We start from the raw sequence: 16,500 nt of genomic DNA on the forward strand, positions 1-16,500 counted from the left end.
GTTAAAGTTTTTTTGGTTTTCCCCTCTAGAAATATTGTTATCAAACAGAACGCTAAATCCGCAAAATATATATGGATGGCACCAGATGAAGAGAGAGGAGATTCTAATTTCTAGGTCTGGCTCTTTCTCCAACTAAGTTGTATAGATTTGGGCAAGTAATTTAACCTCTCTATGTCAAGTTAATTACTTTGTAAAATACGGGAATTAGATTAGAAAAATTCTAACATACTTAAACTTCTATTTAGAAGCATTTATTAAGTGACTATGGTCTTATGGGCATTGTGATAAGCACTGGTTGGAAATTTCAGTGTGTCTGACTATGGCTGATCAAACCAATATGAGCTCGAAATGCTCTACCACAGGTTGGGCACAGATAGTCCGTGTGAATATTTAGGGTGGATATAACAAATCTGTGCATCCTGCACTTACTTTGAGCTTTCTCAATTCTGCTTTGCTCATAGAGCACAGCACCCTTTCTGATTTGGGCACACCATGCTGAGCCATCCTGTGTCAGTGTCTCCCATGTTGTATAGTCAAATCCAAAGTTCTTGAGAGAGACAAATCCACGCCAGCTTCACCACATTGCCCCTCACTGCGCCCACTCCAGAAAAAGGTGTATCCAGCTCCAACTTCAGTAAGCTTGCTTTCATTTGCTAACCTTGCTTCATTTAGGGCTGCTATTTGGATGTGATACTTGTTGAGTTCTCTGGCAACAAGAGCAGTTCTTTCAGGTCTACTGGATTTTGTGTTGTCTCTTAGTGTGCACATGTTCCATTTGTTGATGGTGAGTGGAATCATCTTTGCAGATGTTTTCGTACATTTAGTACATTTTTTTGGTGTTTCGACCACATAGAGGGATTTGCCACCTGCTGCCCTAATCAGACCAGGGTTAGGTAAGCAGACAATATTTATAGCACCTTTTCTAGCCCCCTTCCTCATACCAGGAGATGAGCAGTGCAGTCTTTAAAAGGCTGTTCAGATACCCAGGGGGCTGCTGAGTCCCACTGCTGCTTCTAATGAGAAACAACCCTATGGTATGGGCCACGTGTGTGCAGGGTTGCGACAACAGCTCCCAGTGTAGCCACACCTGCTGCTTCATCACTTACCAGTTGCCACAGGTCTTTGAAGCATAATAGTGAAATGGTATAGGTGATGTCTTTCGATTTGTGCATAAATTGGATTTAAGTGAGGCAGAGTTGCACAAAGTCATCAGCCTCACTCTCTCCTCCAGAGTCATCATAGTTCAGTGGCAGGACAGAGTCAAGATGGCTGGCAACGGCTCAGGATGCAGTGAATGACTTTGGCATCTTCAGCGTCTAACCAAACTCTAAGCACTCTACATCGCCCATTTCATCTGCCTTCATGGACGTTGGAATACATTGTTCTCATCTGCCTATTGCACCAGAGGAAGTCTTCACATGCTTGGGGTAGCCACCCCTCTAACTTGCCAATGGGTTTGAGAAGCCTTGTTTACCCTCAATCTGGTTTGGCCTGTCTGCTGAAACGGTTTACCCAGGTGTGGCCACTGCACATGCTGAAGTTTCTTGGAGCCAAGGTGAGAATTAGGTAGAATAGGTGAATACCAAAGGTGAACAGAACCCTGAAAAGGGCTCGGCAGCCATCACACCAAAGGTCCTGGTCCTCCCTACATACCCTACACCCCTGATAAGCACTAGAACAAAAATGAAACAGTCTCTGAACCCAAGGAAATTACAATTTTTAGGGGAATAAAAACAGAGATGTGTGTATATATGTGTGTATATTGGCAAGTTATTTGATGAGTACTGTAGTGTTTCCTAGCTAGAGAAAAGAACTGAAGGATCATAGGAGTTGGAAGGACCAGAGAAACTCAGAGACTTCTGAGACCCTCACAAAAGAAAGCAGATGAAGAGGGTGTGGTCATGCCAGATGCCAGTGGTCAGCTGACTGCAAATGAAAAGAGTTACTACTTTAACTGCAAATAATCTTGAAGAGTTGAAGCCAGATCCGGCTCAGTGATATGCTTAAGAATTGAATTGCCCACATAGTATTTTGCAGATTTCCTGACTGTTATTCCCTCTTCATTTCCTCCTCCCTACCTACCTCATTACTTCCTGGTAAATAGGCATCATCTGCCATCTATAGTTTTCCACTCTCTTTAAATTGTATATACAATATACATTTTTTATTAAAGGTTTTGTCTCTATATACTAAAGATGAAAGAGTATTTGTTTTAAAAGAATAAACCACACCAAAAGGGGGAAGAGGGAATTCATTAATCTATTAACAGATGTTTTTAACCTTTTTTTTTTAAAATCATGAACCCCTTTGGCATTCTGGGGAAATCCCAGATTTAACAAATCTGTTCTAGATTTTTAACCTCTTCTGCTGTACCACCTGACAACTGTCTGGTTTTTCTTCCTTTTCTCTAGCATTAACCCCAGTTTCAAACTATACTAAGCTTCTTTGTTCTCTCTTAGAGAGTCCTTCATCCTCCATTCTCTTCTGAATTTCCTATTGTTCTAATAGAGGAGGCCTGGAAAAAAAGAAACTCTTTGTGATCAATATTCATTTGATTCAAACATATTAGATCAAGATAAAATCTCTGGTTCCCTTTTTCAAGACAGAAGAAGGTAACTGGTGAGTGGTCCATCACATCTTTCTCCCAAATATTCATTCAGGAAATGTAAGTGGAAAAGAAAGATATAATATAAACACACCTCCCCCCAACCTCCCAGAACATTATATTCGAAAGCAAGGTGACATGAATGTAAATTACTATATAAGATGGCAGTGGGGGTATGATAATGATGAATAAAAGCCACTTACAAAATGCTCCAGGATAATTTGAAAAAGGAAAGGGCATGACAACAGCAGTAACAATATGTTTTCTCTTATTCCTTCCTTGCCCCTTCAAATAAAGCTTCTCTGTCTACTACCACTACTGCCCCAACACTAAACTTCTATAACTTGGGCAAGGTAAGAAGTATGGACTGTGGTAAGGAACACGGGATGGTGGTCCTAGGAAGTATAAGAAGGTTATACATATCATTAAAAAGGAATGGGAGTTTTCCCTTTATGATAAAAGGGAAATCTTTAGTGGCAGTCTATAATTGTTTATATGCAACAACTGTAAATAGAAGGAAACTAAGACCTGTTCATATTTACATGGCATTATAACAAATTTTATGATGATGGCAGATGCATCTTTCTTTGTGTAATTTAAGAATCTTAAAATACTCATATTAATGGTCACAATAATGTAGACATTTTCTGATCAAATATGTGACTTGCTTGAAAGAAGACAGGACTAGGCAATTAATAGTTAACCCATGCAATTAAGGTCAAATGATGCAGTTATTTTTATAAAATTTCATGAGATACATAAGGATATAAAAGGAAGATAATGAGCCTATGACTGAAAGACTACCTCTTTAAAAAGCATATAGTTACAATGGTTTAAGTGGAAGAAAAAAAGTTTATTAGAAACATAAACTAGCAGATGTTAAAGGACATTTTTAAAAGCTTTTCTCTTGTGGCCCATTAACTGTGGGCTTTTTTGCTTTGTTTTGTTCTAACAATAACTGTACATTCTCTTAAAGTTTCCATCATGGTTTCCTTTTCTTGATAGACTTGGTAGAGGTTATTATAGCATCAGGACCATAAACTTGGTTGAGAACATGAAGCTATGGCCAACCTGGTTTTTTTAATAGATCAAAGTTACTATCAGCATTTTTTTTTTCTTTTTGGCAAAACTGACTATAGCTCTTACATCCTTAGCCATGAGTAATGTTTCAACAAACCAAAGAAAAAAAGCATGGAAAGATGGGAATTATTATCATTTGTCTCCAAATAATGGAGATACTTGCAAAAAGTATCATTGAACATACATACAATTGTATATACATATACATGCACACACATAATTGTATATATGTAATAGCATGCAAAGTGGGATTTGTTTGGAGTTGTTTTCCAGGCTCAGGCTAAATTGTGAGTACCTGAAGATTCAATCCTCTTTGAACTCTGACAGTTCACAGCTGTGCTGAGTCATGTAGGTTTCATGTCTACTGACTCTGAGTCAATCAGGAGCCAAATCTTCATTATCTATCTATCTATCTATCTATCTATCTATCTATCTATCTATCTATCTATCTATCTATCTATCTATATACTGGGAGGTTAGTATTTTACTTTATGAGAAGGACCTTGTGATTCCCTGGTCGTGATTCTGAGACTCTGAGTGGTCGGATGTTCAGAGCTTCCCTGAGACTGCTCAGGTGTAAAGGCTGTCTCAATTCAGGGATGTATGTGAAGTGTATAGCAATATTGCTTTGATTCAGGCAATAGAGCACTGTCTGTTGGTTTTTATTTCTCTGTATTTTATCTGTTTATTGGATAGGAGGTTTGATAGCTTTGGAAATGTAGAAGATAAAAAGGCATGTCTGGAAGCATTTGGTTGAACTAATTAAAGTGATTGTTGACCCCTCAAAAGTTGCCTTTCCTTTTATAAATGCAGATCTAAGAATCTGTGATAGCAAGCCTCTGTGTATGTCAGGGTGCTTACTGAGATACAATATAATAAAATGTTCCCTTGTCATCATTCTTCATTTTAGTAGGAAAGAAGTAGTTAAGTATTTCTTAAAAGCAAGCCAAGAAGTGCTTCTTAAAGGCAAGCCAAGGCACTTACTTTGGTTTCTTTTCTCTATAATAGTTATGCTGATTGTCTCAGGGAACTCTCATAACAGCCATATTGTGATAGTATTGCCTCTTTCCTGGTAATTATACAATATAACTGTGGGGTGTGTGTGTGTGTGTGTGTGTGTGGGTGTGTGTGTGTGTGTGTGTGTGTGTGTGTGTGTGTGTGTGTTGGGGGTTGGGTGAGGGAGAATAGAATCACACACTGGCTCTCAGCGCTGGATTTAAACCCTTATTCTCTGACCTGTGTGGCCATGGGTAAGTCACTTTAATTATCTGGGCCTCAGATACCTCATCTTTAAAATGCGAAGGTTAGACTAGATGATCACTAATCTATGATTCTGGGGCAGTGCTCTTTTCTGAGTCAGTCTACATCGTATGACTACCTCTGTTTGTGAATGACTCTCCATCTAGTCTAGGTGCTCTTGTGTAATGATTTCTAAAAAATTAGCTTGGCATAATCAGCAAAAAGCACAACTGCTACATGAGTCACTGTAGGCAAAGCCATCCTGGGCTAAAAATAGTAACAGTGTGGTTTCAAAGGAAAAAACTGAGAACTGGAGCCAGAAAAACTGTATTTAAATTTTTACTCTTACTGCATATATGGCCTTGGGCAAATCCCTTCTTCTCTCCCAGCATCAGTTTCCTAAATTATAAAGTGAGGGGATGGAAGAGATTATATTTCAGGTTCTTTCCAGCATGAAATCTTATGAACCTATTAACTCTTATGAAATGTATTACTTTGGGTATTTATATTTCTATTATCAACAAGCATTCCATCCTTAATTAATTATGATTATTTTTCATTGCACAAATATTTATTGTGTACTTTTTATTAGTTATTTATAAATAGATTTTACTTTCCCTACTAAAGTATAAGCCTCTTGAGAGGGAGTGTATTAGAAATACAAAATGGACTTTGAGTTCAAGAAATTGACTTTTGAATCCTGGTTCTATTACTTAATACCTGGGATGAAATCCTGGTTCTACCATTCACTACCTGTTTGACTTTGTGCTCAGGGTCACTTGATATGACATAGGGTGGCCACTGAGTTCCTTAAATTCTCAAATTCTGTGACTTTTTTTGATTGGCATAGTATTATAATATCATAATTTTATAGAAGAAAGTTATCTTAATGGCCAGTCTCATCCCCTTATTTTACAAGTAAAGAAGTTGAGGCTTAAAGAAGGTACATAAAATGTCTATGGTCATATGTGTGTCAAGTGGTAGATAGATTTAAATATGAACCTTATGACTTCAAATCCAGTGATCTTTCTGCTCTATCAAAATGCCTCACATGACCTTAAAGAAGTCATTTACACTCTTTTGGTCTCAATTTGCTCATCTGTAAAATGCGGGCATTGGACTAAATGGACTCAGTAACATATAGCAAAGTAATAATATCTGAGGAAGAGACATATGGAAATTAGGTAGAAGGTGACAATTCAGTTAAATCTTGAAGGAAGTGAGTGATTCTATGAGGCAAAGGTGGGAAAAAAAAATAATGCTTTCCAGTTAGAGGGGTGGCCTTTGCAAAAGCAATGGAAGGAATGGAAAGTTATAAACAAGTAACAGCAAGGAGGCCAGTTTGGCTATACCAAATCATGTGTGAATGAGAGTGATATCTCATAAGCCTGGAAAGGTAGGATGCATCCAAATTATGAATGGCTTCAACTACAAAACAGAGGCATTTGTACTTTAGGCTAATGGCAATTGGGAACCACTGGAGATTCCATAGCAAAGGGCATGAAATGACTAGACTTGTGCTTCATATTATATTTAGAAACCATTAAGAATACCAACTTGGCAGTCATATGAAAGAATAATTTGAAAAGGGAAGGACTGAAGGCAGGAAGAACCAGCAGAAAACTACTCTAATAGCACAAATAAAAGGTGATGGAAAACTGAATTAGGGTGACAGTTGTGTGAATGATAAGAGATATTGCAGAAGTAAAGTCAACAAGATTAGGAACTTATTGGACAATAAGGGTGAGGAGTGAAGGAGAAGGAAGAGTCAAGGGGGGACCCTAAGGTTATGAAGTCAGATGACTAGAAAACCAGTGATGACAACAGGACATCCAGCAAGAAACATTCAAAGGACAATTGACAATTTTAGACGAGCTCAAGAGAAACTAATATTGGATATACAGATCTGGAAGTTAACCACATAGAGGTGATAGTTAAACTCACAGTAGCTGATAAGGTAACCAAGAAAGAGAGTAGAGAGGAGGACCCAGGGTAGAGACTGGGATATAGCTACATAGAGACACTGGGAAGTGGATGGTAATCCAATGAATAAGAGACTTAGAAGGAATGGTCAGACAAAGAGAAGGAAGGAAGGAATAGAAGGGAGCAGGCATTTATTTAACACCTACTATGTTCCAGGCACTCCACACAATGAAACAGTTCCATTACTCAAAGAGTATCAATAATAAGGGATTTTGAGGAGTGGAGAGAGGGAGTTAAGAAAGCTTCAGTAAGGTGGTCTTAATATTCTTAGTGAGGACTTCTGAAAGTTTTACAGTATCCTTCTAAATTTCTCAATTTGGGACAAAACTACTTGCTATTTTTAAAAAGTACTTTGCATGAACTACATAAGGCAGATTACTGAGTGACATGCAATTAAATTCTCTTATTCAAATGAATGAATATATTGATGCTTTATAAGACTGGCATTCACAGTGTTCTATCACAGTCCTAAAGGAATGAGATTCCATGGGAACACATCACTCATTCGTAGTGGCTTTAATTCTTGCCAACTTTTAAATTTGCAAAACTGAATTATTTGGGGATCTCCTAATATAGCAAATGATGTCCCATGCTCTTAAACTAGAATGAATAATATACTTTGGTACCTCAGATCATTATGTAACTGACAACACATATCCACCTCCATTAAGGTTCAAACTGGGCTTCAAAATCCTTTAGCCAGAAAATAAAAATGGCCTTTCCACTGGGAAATTTTCATTTTATCAGTTCTTTGAAAATGAGATCTTTTTTTCACTCTTCAACATGTTTTGCGTAGCATTTCAATGTCTAAAGAAGAATAACTTCACTTTTCAACAGCCATATTCTTGTCTAAGTCTATTCCTCATTTCTTTTCTTCAGAATGTTCACCAAATATCTGCCTTTTATCATATGAAGCAACAGGATATGATGGCAAACATGACAATGTGGAGTTAAAGAGCCTGGATTCAAATCCTATCTCAAACCTCATAAACTTGAAAAATTCACTTTTCCTCTCTGGGCTTCAGTTTCCTCATCTATAAAATGAAGAAGTTGGACTAGGTGACATCTAAGGGTCCCTTCCAGTTCTTAATCTACAAATCACAGTAGTTCTGATTTGGGCACCCTTCCCCCTCCACTTTATATATGGTTTACTCGTTGATTATCTGCCATTTAGAATGCCACTGAATAATTTTGAATCAATCTTATCAGAAATGTAAATGCCTATCTTAACCCTCTTTCACTTCTTAAAGGTTGCTGGTAGAATTCTAATGATTTTATTTTGTTAGAAGTAATCTATAGAATATTTATAAGCTTGTGGCTCAAAAACTAGTCAATATTGAAAAATAAACTTAGGAAGGGAAATCATCACCGGAGGAGCAATGAGTTCTTAGTAGCTTCCTTAGTAACTGTCCACATGGCACAAATGATACAGAGTAGAGGCCCACAGAGAGGCAAAACTGTTCAGCAGAAAGGGCACTGGAGTGGATTCTTGAGATTGGAGTGACTTAAGCAAGTTAATTCACATCTATGGGCCCAATATGCCTAATTATGGGGAAGGCATGAAAGCTGTCTCAGTAATTTTGAGCTGCTGCATGAAATAGAGATTAAATTTGTTCTCCTTGGTCCCAGAAAGTAGAACTAGTAGCAGTAGATAGCTGGATGTTAGGAGGAAATTCCTAAAACTATAGCTACCCAGTAAAAGAATGCACTTCCTTCAGTGGTGATATAATCCCCCTAATGAAGTTTTTAAGCAAAAGGTGGATTATCACTTGACTAATTTCTAACCTCACACATAGTAGGTGCTTAGTCAAAGTGTTTTAATTCAAATATAATACGGTTAATAATGTTATGTCTCACTTTGGTTTTGGGGGATAAAAGCACAGTGGTCCATAACTATCTCCTCAAGTGGCTTGTATTTCCTCTGCTTTATCACTTACCATCACCTCCTCTTCCAATGTGATCATATATTTAGTCAAATTAAAAGCAGTTCATTCACAGAAAGTTTGGAGACTTTTTAAATATTAAGATTATGAACTTCTAGAGGACAGAGACCACGTTCTACATTGTACTTTGTATACATCAAGAAGCCCCATGATTGTCATAATTGAATACTTTTTTGATGTCATACTTGAAAACTGTCACAGAATACCAGTAAAAATTCCAAAAGATGGGATCACAGAACCATAGAGGTATAGTACTACTGAAAGGGCTACTTACCTTCACACACTGGCTGTACTCCAGACCAAGACCCATTGAGCAAGCATGTTCTCTCAGGAGAGCCTCTCAACTGGTAACCCATTTCACAGGAGAAACGAAGAAGACTTTTAACCTTGAATTCCTCCCCAAGCCTAGAGCCATGAGCTGGTGTTCCTGGATCATCACAAAACCCTGGATTGTTTCCTAATGAACAAAAACATGCAACAAGAGTAAAGTTCTGATGAAATAACTTTAAAAATGATCAATTGTTATGTTTTATAAGTAGAATATAAGGGGAAAACTGTAGCAAAAGAAGAGAATAAAATGGGATTGACTAAATTCATTTTAAGAAAACCAGTTTTGATTTGATGCAATGGCTGATTGAGAAACAAAGGATCTTAGAAACAGTGGTAAACAGAGAAATGACTGTAATAATAAATAAGTGGTACAATAAGAAGTCAGGAAGTTATGTATCCAAATCAAGCTTCCGACATAAAACTGTGTGACCATGGGCAAGTCACTTCATCTCTGCAAACCCAAGCTTCTTTTTCTGTACAGTGGGTAAGAGATTGGTAGTAACTATCTCACAGAGTCATTGTTAGGCTCAAAGGAAATAATATATAATGTATTTTGTGAGCCTTTGAATGATTTATAATTGTCCACTACTATTAGTATTGACTTTATTTTTATTCCCTCCTCCACTACAATTTCCTCAGATCCATTCTTATGACTTAGAATCCACCCTGGGTTCTTGAATGCTATGTCAACAGAACACAAATTCTCACAGATCTTGCCAAACTATCAAGGTTGGATCTCGTGGTAGATTGCCTCTTCTCTGAGGATCATACTAGACAAGTATAGAAAGACTCATTACTAGAAGGTTGACTACTAAGAAAACAAAAACAAAAGCAAAAACATTTTCCTTGCCCCACCCCTGCCTTCCAAGAGCATCTACTAAAAGTACAGCCTTGTTACAATCAACATCTGCAGAAGTGGTTACACAAAATAATCCATAGCTCACTGGAGTGCCTAAGGTCAAGTCCTTTAAAACTGCTAAGATACTGTGTTTCCTTGTTGTCCCCACCCCCTCACCCACACAACTAGCATGGAGATGTCATTTTATGGCTTAAGCAGAAAGCAGAAAAGATAGTACCCCAATACTTCTCTAAGAGAAAAGGGCAGATATAACAATATCAGTATATACATATACATAGTTTATATACATATATATTATATGATGTGCAATATAAGCTATATATGTGTGTGTGTGTGTGTGTGTGTATCTGCCCCCTTAAATATTATTGGTTCAGAGGATGTGATTTTTAAATTCAATTTAACTTCTGATCTTTGCTCCTTATTGGAGAAGAGAAGGACTTTAAGCTTTATATCTAAAGCTTAACTGCCTTCCCACCAAATACCAGTTCTACAATGAACACACATAGTACTTAGCTATGAAACCAATTTATCCATCAGTAGAAAAATGGAAGTCAGAGAAAGCATACATATCAGAATATATATCGGACAATACAAAGTGAAAGAGCTCTCGCATTGGGAGTAAGATAATTCTGCTCAATCAAGAGAGATAATCCTAAATTTCATACAAGAGGGAATTCCCCAAAGTCTGTAGTGTAGCAAGTTGGAGACAGAAACAGGCTGGAGACCATCAGCTCCTCTCATTTTGGTTTCTTCCCAGAGTCTTTTCCTTCAGCAACTTGAAATAAGGTTAGTATCTTCCATTTTTTCTCTCAAAGCCAGAAGCCAGAAGCTCCAAAACACAAAGAGACTGAAGACACTCTCAAGTTCAAAGAGTCTTCAAAAACAAACAAACAAACTCAAAGTGAAAAAACAAACTTGAGCTTTCATCCTTGACAATTCTGCTCTGATCCTTGTTGATCAATAAGGAGATAGTCCCATACTTATTGGCTTTGGGACTGGGTTACACTTGCATGGTTATTTTAAGCAGCTTGTTTTAGGATCTTCTTTCCCTATTCTCATCAAAAGCTAATTTAGGAAGCACAGACGTAGTCTAGAAAGCTGATAACTAGTGTGAATAGTCAATCACATTGAACGATTAGAATAACATTTTCATCTAAATGTTCAAAGAGATGAGATGAGATAAGAGATTTTTAGCCTCTGATCATGTGAGGCATATTTCTTTGGGTAAAAAAAAAAAATCTATCACTGGTATGCAAGGGGAAAGGGCATGAGAATGATTAATCATTAGAGTTGAACTTGAGGTCCAAGAAAGAATTCCAAAAACAGAACTTCAAGGAAGTAGGGGGTGGAAGAGGGTCAATTCTGAGAGAGGCAGCACACTGGCTGAACTCTCCCAACATTCCCCCCCAAACAACTTTGTGAAAATGCCTCAAACTGAATTCTAGAGCAGTAGAACCAACAAAAGGTAAGGATGAAATATTTTTCCAATCTAAGACAAGTTAGGAGGTCTCCAGGTACTGAGATGGGAGTTGGCTCAGAGTACACCCAGCAGCAGCATGAGGGGTAGGCCTTCAAAGTGACTGTGACAGGAGCAGCAGTAATTTCAGGAGCTCTCAGCCCAGAGGTGATAAGAAGGTCCAACAACTGGTCAAAAAGGTATTATGAGGGACCTTTTCCGGTTACTGGATACAGGACCTGGTACTGTTTGTCAAGTCTACTGCCCTTACACAGTTTTGGGTCAGTCCTTGGTCACAGTGCCAGGGTAGAGAGGAGGAGGGGCCCTTCTTGGATAAAGACAAGAGTCCAGATCAGGAGAGAGGAGATCCTCTTGTTGGATCAAACCAGCTTAGGGGAACCAAAAACTTGTGAACCTCCAGAACTAGCCTTGAAAACAGCAGTAAAAAACAAACAAACAAAAACAATGAAAGCTTAAGACAGTGCCTCCGAAACCCCAGGTGAGCACAGCCCAACTTTAAGAGTTCTAAGACAAGATACAGGCTGGAAAAATGAGCAAATATCAACAAAACTGACCACTAAAAGCTACTACGATAGCAGAGAAAGACCAAGACATAAACTAACAAGAAAACAGCAACATGCAAACAGCTAAAAACAAAGCCTCAATGAAAACTGCAAATTGGATATATGCCTAACAAAAATTCCCCAAAATGATAAAAAAAGAAATGAGTGGTAGAGGAAAAATTTGGTAAAGAAAAAAGGGTGATGTAAGAAAATTATGAAAAGAGAATTTACAGTTTGATATAAGAGATACAAAAATACTGAGGAAAATAAAACCTCAAAAATCAGAAATGGTCAAATGGTAAAAGAGAAACAAAAATTCACTGAAGAAAAGAATTCCTTAAAAAGCAGAATTATAGAAAACAAAAAGTTTTAAAAGCTCACCGAAGAAAATAATGACTCACAAATCAAGATTGTGCAAGTAGAATCTAATAATTCCATGAGACATTGAGAAACAATAAAGTAAAATTGCAAAAGTGAAAAAAAATATGACAATGTGCAATAACTCTTTGGGGAAAAAAACTGAACTGGAAATAAATTCAGGAGGAAAATTTAAGAATTATTGAACTTTCTAAAAATAAAAGAAAGAGGTTAGACATCATATTTCAACTGAAAAATGAAAAGCTACTCTGATATCTTAGATTCAGGGTATATGATGTAAATTGAAAGAATCTGCTGGTCGCTTACTGAAAGAGATTCAAAAATCACAATTCCCAGAAATATTACAACTAAATTCCCAAGTTCCAGATCAAAGAGAAAATATTGCAAGAATCTAGAAAAAAATATAATTTAAATTTTGGGGACTCACATACAGGATCACATGAAATTTAGCAACTTTTGAGTTAATGGAGCTGGTGGTAATGCTAAGGATAGCATATTACCTATGTTTTTTTAAAAGCATGAAAATTATACTTCAATGTCATAAATTAAGGCTTTCCCTATCAATGTAGCTAGCTGGTACAGTGTATAGAATGCAGGGCATGGAGTCAGGAAGATCTGAGTTTAAATTCAGCATCAGACAGCTACTATCTGTGTGATGCTGGGCAAATCACTAAGCCCTATTTGCCTCGGTTTCCTCATCTGTAAAATAATCTGGAGAAGGAAATGGTGAACCACTCTGATATCTTTACCAAGAAAATTCCAAATGGGGTCACAAAGAGTTGGACACAACTGAAAATGATTGAACAACAACAAGTGGAGACCTTGGAATATGATATTCTGGAAGGCAAAGGAGCTAGGATTACAACTAAGAATAATTTACCCAGGAAAACTGAGCATAATCCTTTGGGAGAAAATGGATATTTAATGAAATAGAAGACTTTCAAGCATTCCTGATGAAAAGACCAGAGCTAAATAGAAAATTTAACATATGAACATAAGATTCAACTATAAAAAGATAAACATAAGAAAAATCATAAAGGAATCAACAAGGTTAATCTATTTATATTCCTACAAGGAAAGATGATGCATGTAATTCCTTAGGAAAATTAGATGGCATCTACATAGACAGAAGGTGCATATTATCATAAGTTGGTTATATTGGGATGGTCTCAAAACAAAACAAACCAAAAAAAAAAAAGGGGAATAGGTGAGAAATAGAGATGCAATGACTGAAGTTGGGGGAGGCAGAGAGAAGAGGAATGGGAAAATTCTCTCAAAAAGAAAAGACAAATGCAAGGAAGAGCTTTTTATAGTGGAAGGAAAATGAGGGAGTGGTGGCAGACAATGCTTGAACCCCACTCTTACCTAAATTGGTTCAAAAAGAGAAGAATGTGTGGGTATGTGTGTTTGTGTGTATGGATATACGCATATCCTCGCATACATACACACACACAGTTGGGCATAGAAATCTGGGCAACCACTCTGGGTTGCCAACAGAGAACTAGGAGGGGAAGGTTATAAGAAAAAGGGGGAGTCATAAAAGGGAGGGTAGACAAAAAAAGGCAGTGGTCAGAAGTAAAACAGACTTTTAAGGAGAGACAGTGAGAGAGAGAGAGAGAGAGATAAATAAAAGAAATTGCTTCCTTGTTCAGTGGATGTGGGAGTGGTCAAATGGAGAAAGAGAATTTGGTATTCAAAATTTTAAAAAGAGTACTAAAAATAAATATTATATTAGGGGAAAATCCCTAAAAATAAAAATAAACTGCTTTCCTCATAGAGACATTTCTCTATATGCCAACTATTACTTCATGCTATCATACTTCACAGAATAAAAATTTTATTAATGACTAATAATTTTAATTATAATAAAATGTCTCCCCCCCCCCAACAAAAAGACCTCTTATATTCAGCCACACCAATTTCAAGCATATCTGTAGGAGATAGAATCACCTTACAGTTTTCTAACAAGTGTCCATGAATGGATGCACAGTGGACACATACAAGTAGATGTCAGAAAATATTTTAGCTAGGAGAAGAAGATATCTTCAATTTACCAGAGAAGGAGTCTTGGTTTGAGAGAAACCCTCATAACTGAAATTATAAATGTTAGAAATTATATATAGTCAATGTGAGATTTTTATGGGAATAGTAAGTAGTACTACAATTCACTGAGTACAATTAATTCTTTGGTGCTTCCACTTTTAAGAAAACTTCTTTTGATTTATTATAGGCAGTAGGCTTATAAATCTGGAGTCAGTGACTATTTCCTAGCTGTCCAATTAAGAAATTTATCCAAGGCTTTTTTTGGGGGAGAGGGGGGGTGGGGAAGAGGGGTGGTGGTGGTGGTGGTGGAGATGTGAGACACCTGAAAAATAAACCTGAATCTTTTCTGCTTTGGGTGACTCTGACACAAGGATTACAGTTCTATTCAAGTTAGACTTGACTCTAGAGGACAGAAATAAGAACAATGGGTAGAAAGTTCCAAAAAAGAAAATTTAGGCTTAGGGTAAGGAAAAACTACCCCTAAATTAGAGCCATCTGAAAGTAGAATAAGTTGCCTCAGGAGGGGGCCCTTGCATAGAGGTCTTACAGCAGAGGTCAGCTAAATGGACACTTGTTAGACATGTTACAGAAATACTTTTTTGGCAGTGTGGGTGGGTTGAGATGACTAGTTCTAGCATTTAGCATAGGACCTGGCACATAGTAAGCACTTAATAAATGCCTGTTGGTTTGATTTGATCAAGTGCCTTCCAACTCGGATATTTTATGATTCTGTGAAATGAGCATAATACACTTCTACCTGAACAGTGCGGGAGGGTTCCACTCCAGTGACTGTCTTCTTGGCAGACTCTGGTAGCATTTCCTATGAGAGTTCTGCTCACAGTGCAAGAATAATGAATTACAGATCCATACGTAAATTGTTCTCCTGTAAGGATAGCATTGGCAGGAACACCAGGATGTCCACACGAAATAGCTAGGAGGGGGGAAAGACAAAATCTAATTCCATCACTCCTTTTAACATCTATACATTTTTTTTTTAAATAACTGGGGGTGGGGGGAAGGAACTCATGAAATGTTAATGGAGAATTCTGGAAAAAATGCAGACATTCCCTTACTGTTGCTTCTAAATTAACAATACAGATACACTGAGGGTTCTACCTTCTCCTTATATATCTCTAGATTTCACTTTGTATGTAAAAATATTGTCATTGGGATTATTCGGTGACAAGGGAAGCAGAAATTAATTTATTTTCTCTCCACTCCTATTCTACTTATTAGGGAGTAATTTTAGACTTTGATGGAGAAATTTTATATTAGCTAAAAATAAGAGATTTCCTTTTACTTTTAGTAGAGTTGGGAGGCTTAGCTTTAGGACCACCATGCAAAGTGCCCAAAATTCTTAGTACAGGTTTAAGCTTTAATATTTGGAACACACTATATAGCCCCATTGTTACCTGTTAAGAAGACATTTAATTTTTTCCCCCGAGGTACAAAAATTTGTCCAATTTTGTATCAGATTTCTGTCCTACTACAATCTTCTAGAAAGAACCAAATCATAATCTACATGGCTATTTCCTCTTCAGAAAAAGTGCTAGATAGAATCAATACAGTGTATCCTATTCCATAATGAGACTCAAAAACTAATATACTCAGGAGTCATGATCCAAAGAACAAAAAATTTTGGAAGCTGGCCTACCCCCCAAACCATTCCTTTCTTTCTAAGATACCAAATTTGTACTTATAACGACCATAACTTTATCATAGGATAAATCATAGTCCCTTATTTACTACCAACTTGACTACGATGTAACTAATTTTGCAGAGACCACTGAACTAAAAACCAAGGAAACCTATTTGCCCAGGTGGGAGATAAGAAAGAGTTAGATTTCAAGGCTAAAAACCAATAGGCATCCTCCAAGTCACAAAAACTTTTACCCTACTTTGTATTGTTGATTATTCCTATCTGTGAGAAAGAAGGCAAAAAGGGATTTTATCTTGGAAAACTTAAAGAGAAACTAATTAGATGTGGATAAGTGAAATGGTTGACAAGCAATCATTTCTGG

The 16,500-nt window shown here is 37.1% G+C and overlaps 1 protein-coding gene across 1 annotated transcript in view; it reads right to left on the reverse strand.

The window, feature by feature from the left end:
* The window catches only part of CSMD1 (CUB and Sushi multiple domains 1), a 2,598,423-nt gene that overhangs the window by 53,820 nt on the left and 2,528,103 nt on the right, over positions 1 to 16,500 (reverse strand). The window contains exons 56-57 of the mRNA XM_072634370.1: positions 15,237 to 15,410; positions 9,125 to 9,307 (exon numbers count right to left, since the gene is read on the reverse strand). Coding sequence (XP_072490471.1) covers positions 9,125 to 9,307; positions 15,237 to 15,410 — 357 coding nt within the window. The remainder of the gene's footprint in view (positions 1 to 9,124; positions 9,308 to 15,236; positions 15,411 to 16,500) is intronic.

Source organism: Notamacropus eugenii, chromosome 1, assembly GCF_028372415.1.
Source record: "Notamacropus eugenii isolate mMacEug1 chromosome 1, mMacEug1.pri_v2, whole genome shotgun sequence".
In the NCBI taxonomy this organism is placed as follows: Eukaryota; Metazoa; Chordata; class Mammalia; order Diprotodontia; family Macropodidae; genus Notamacropus; species Notamacropus eugenii.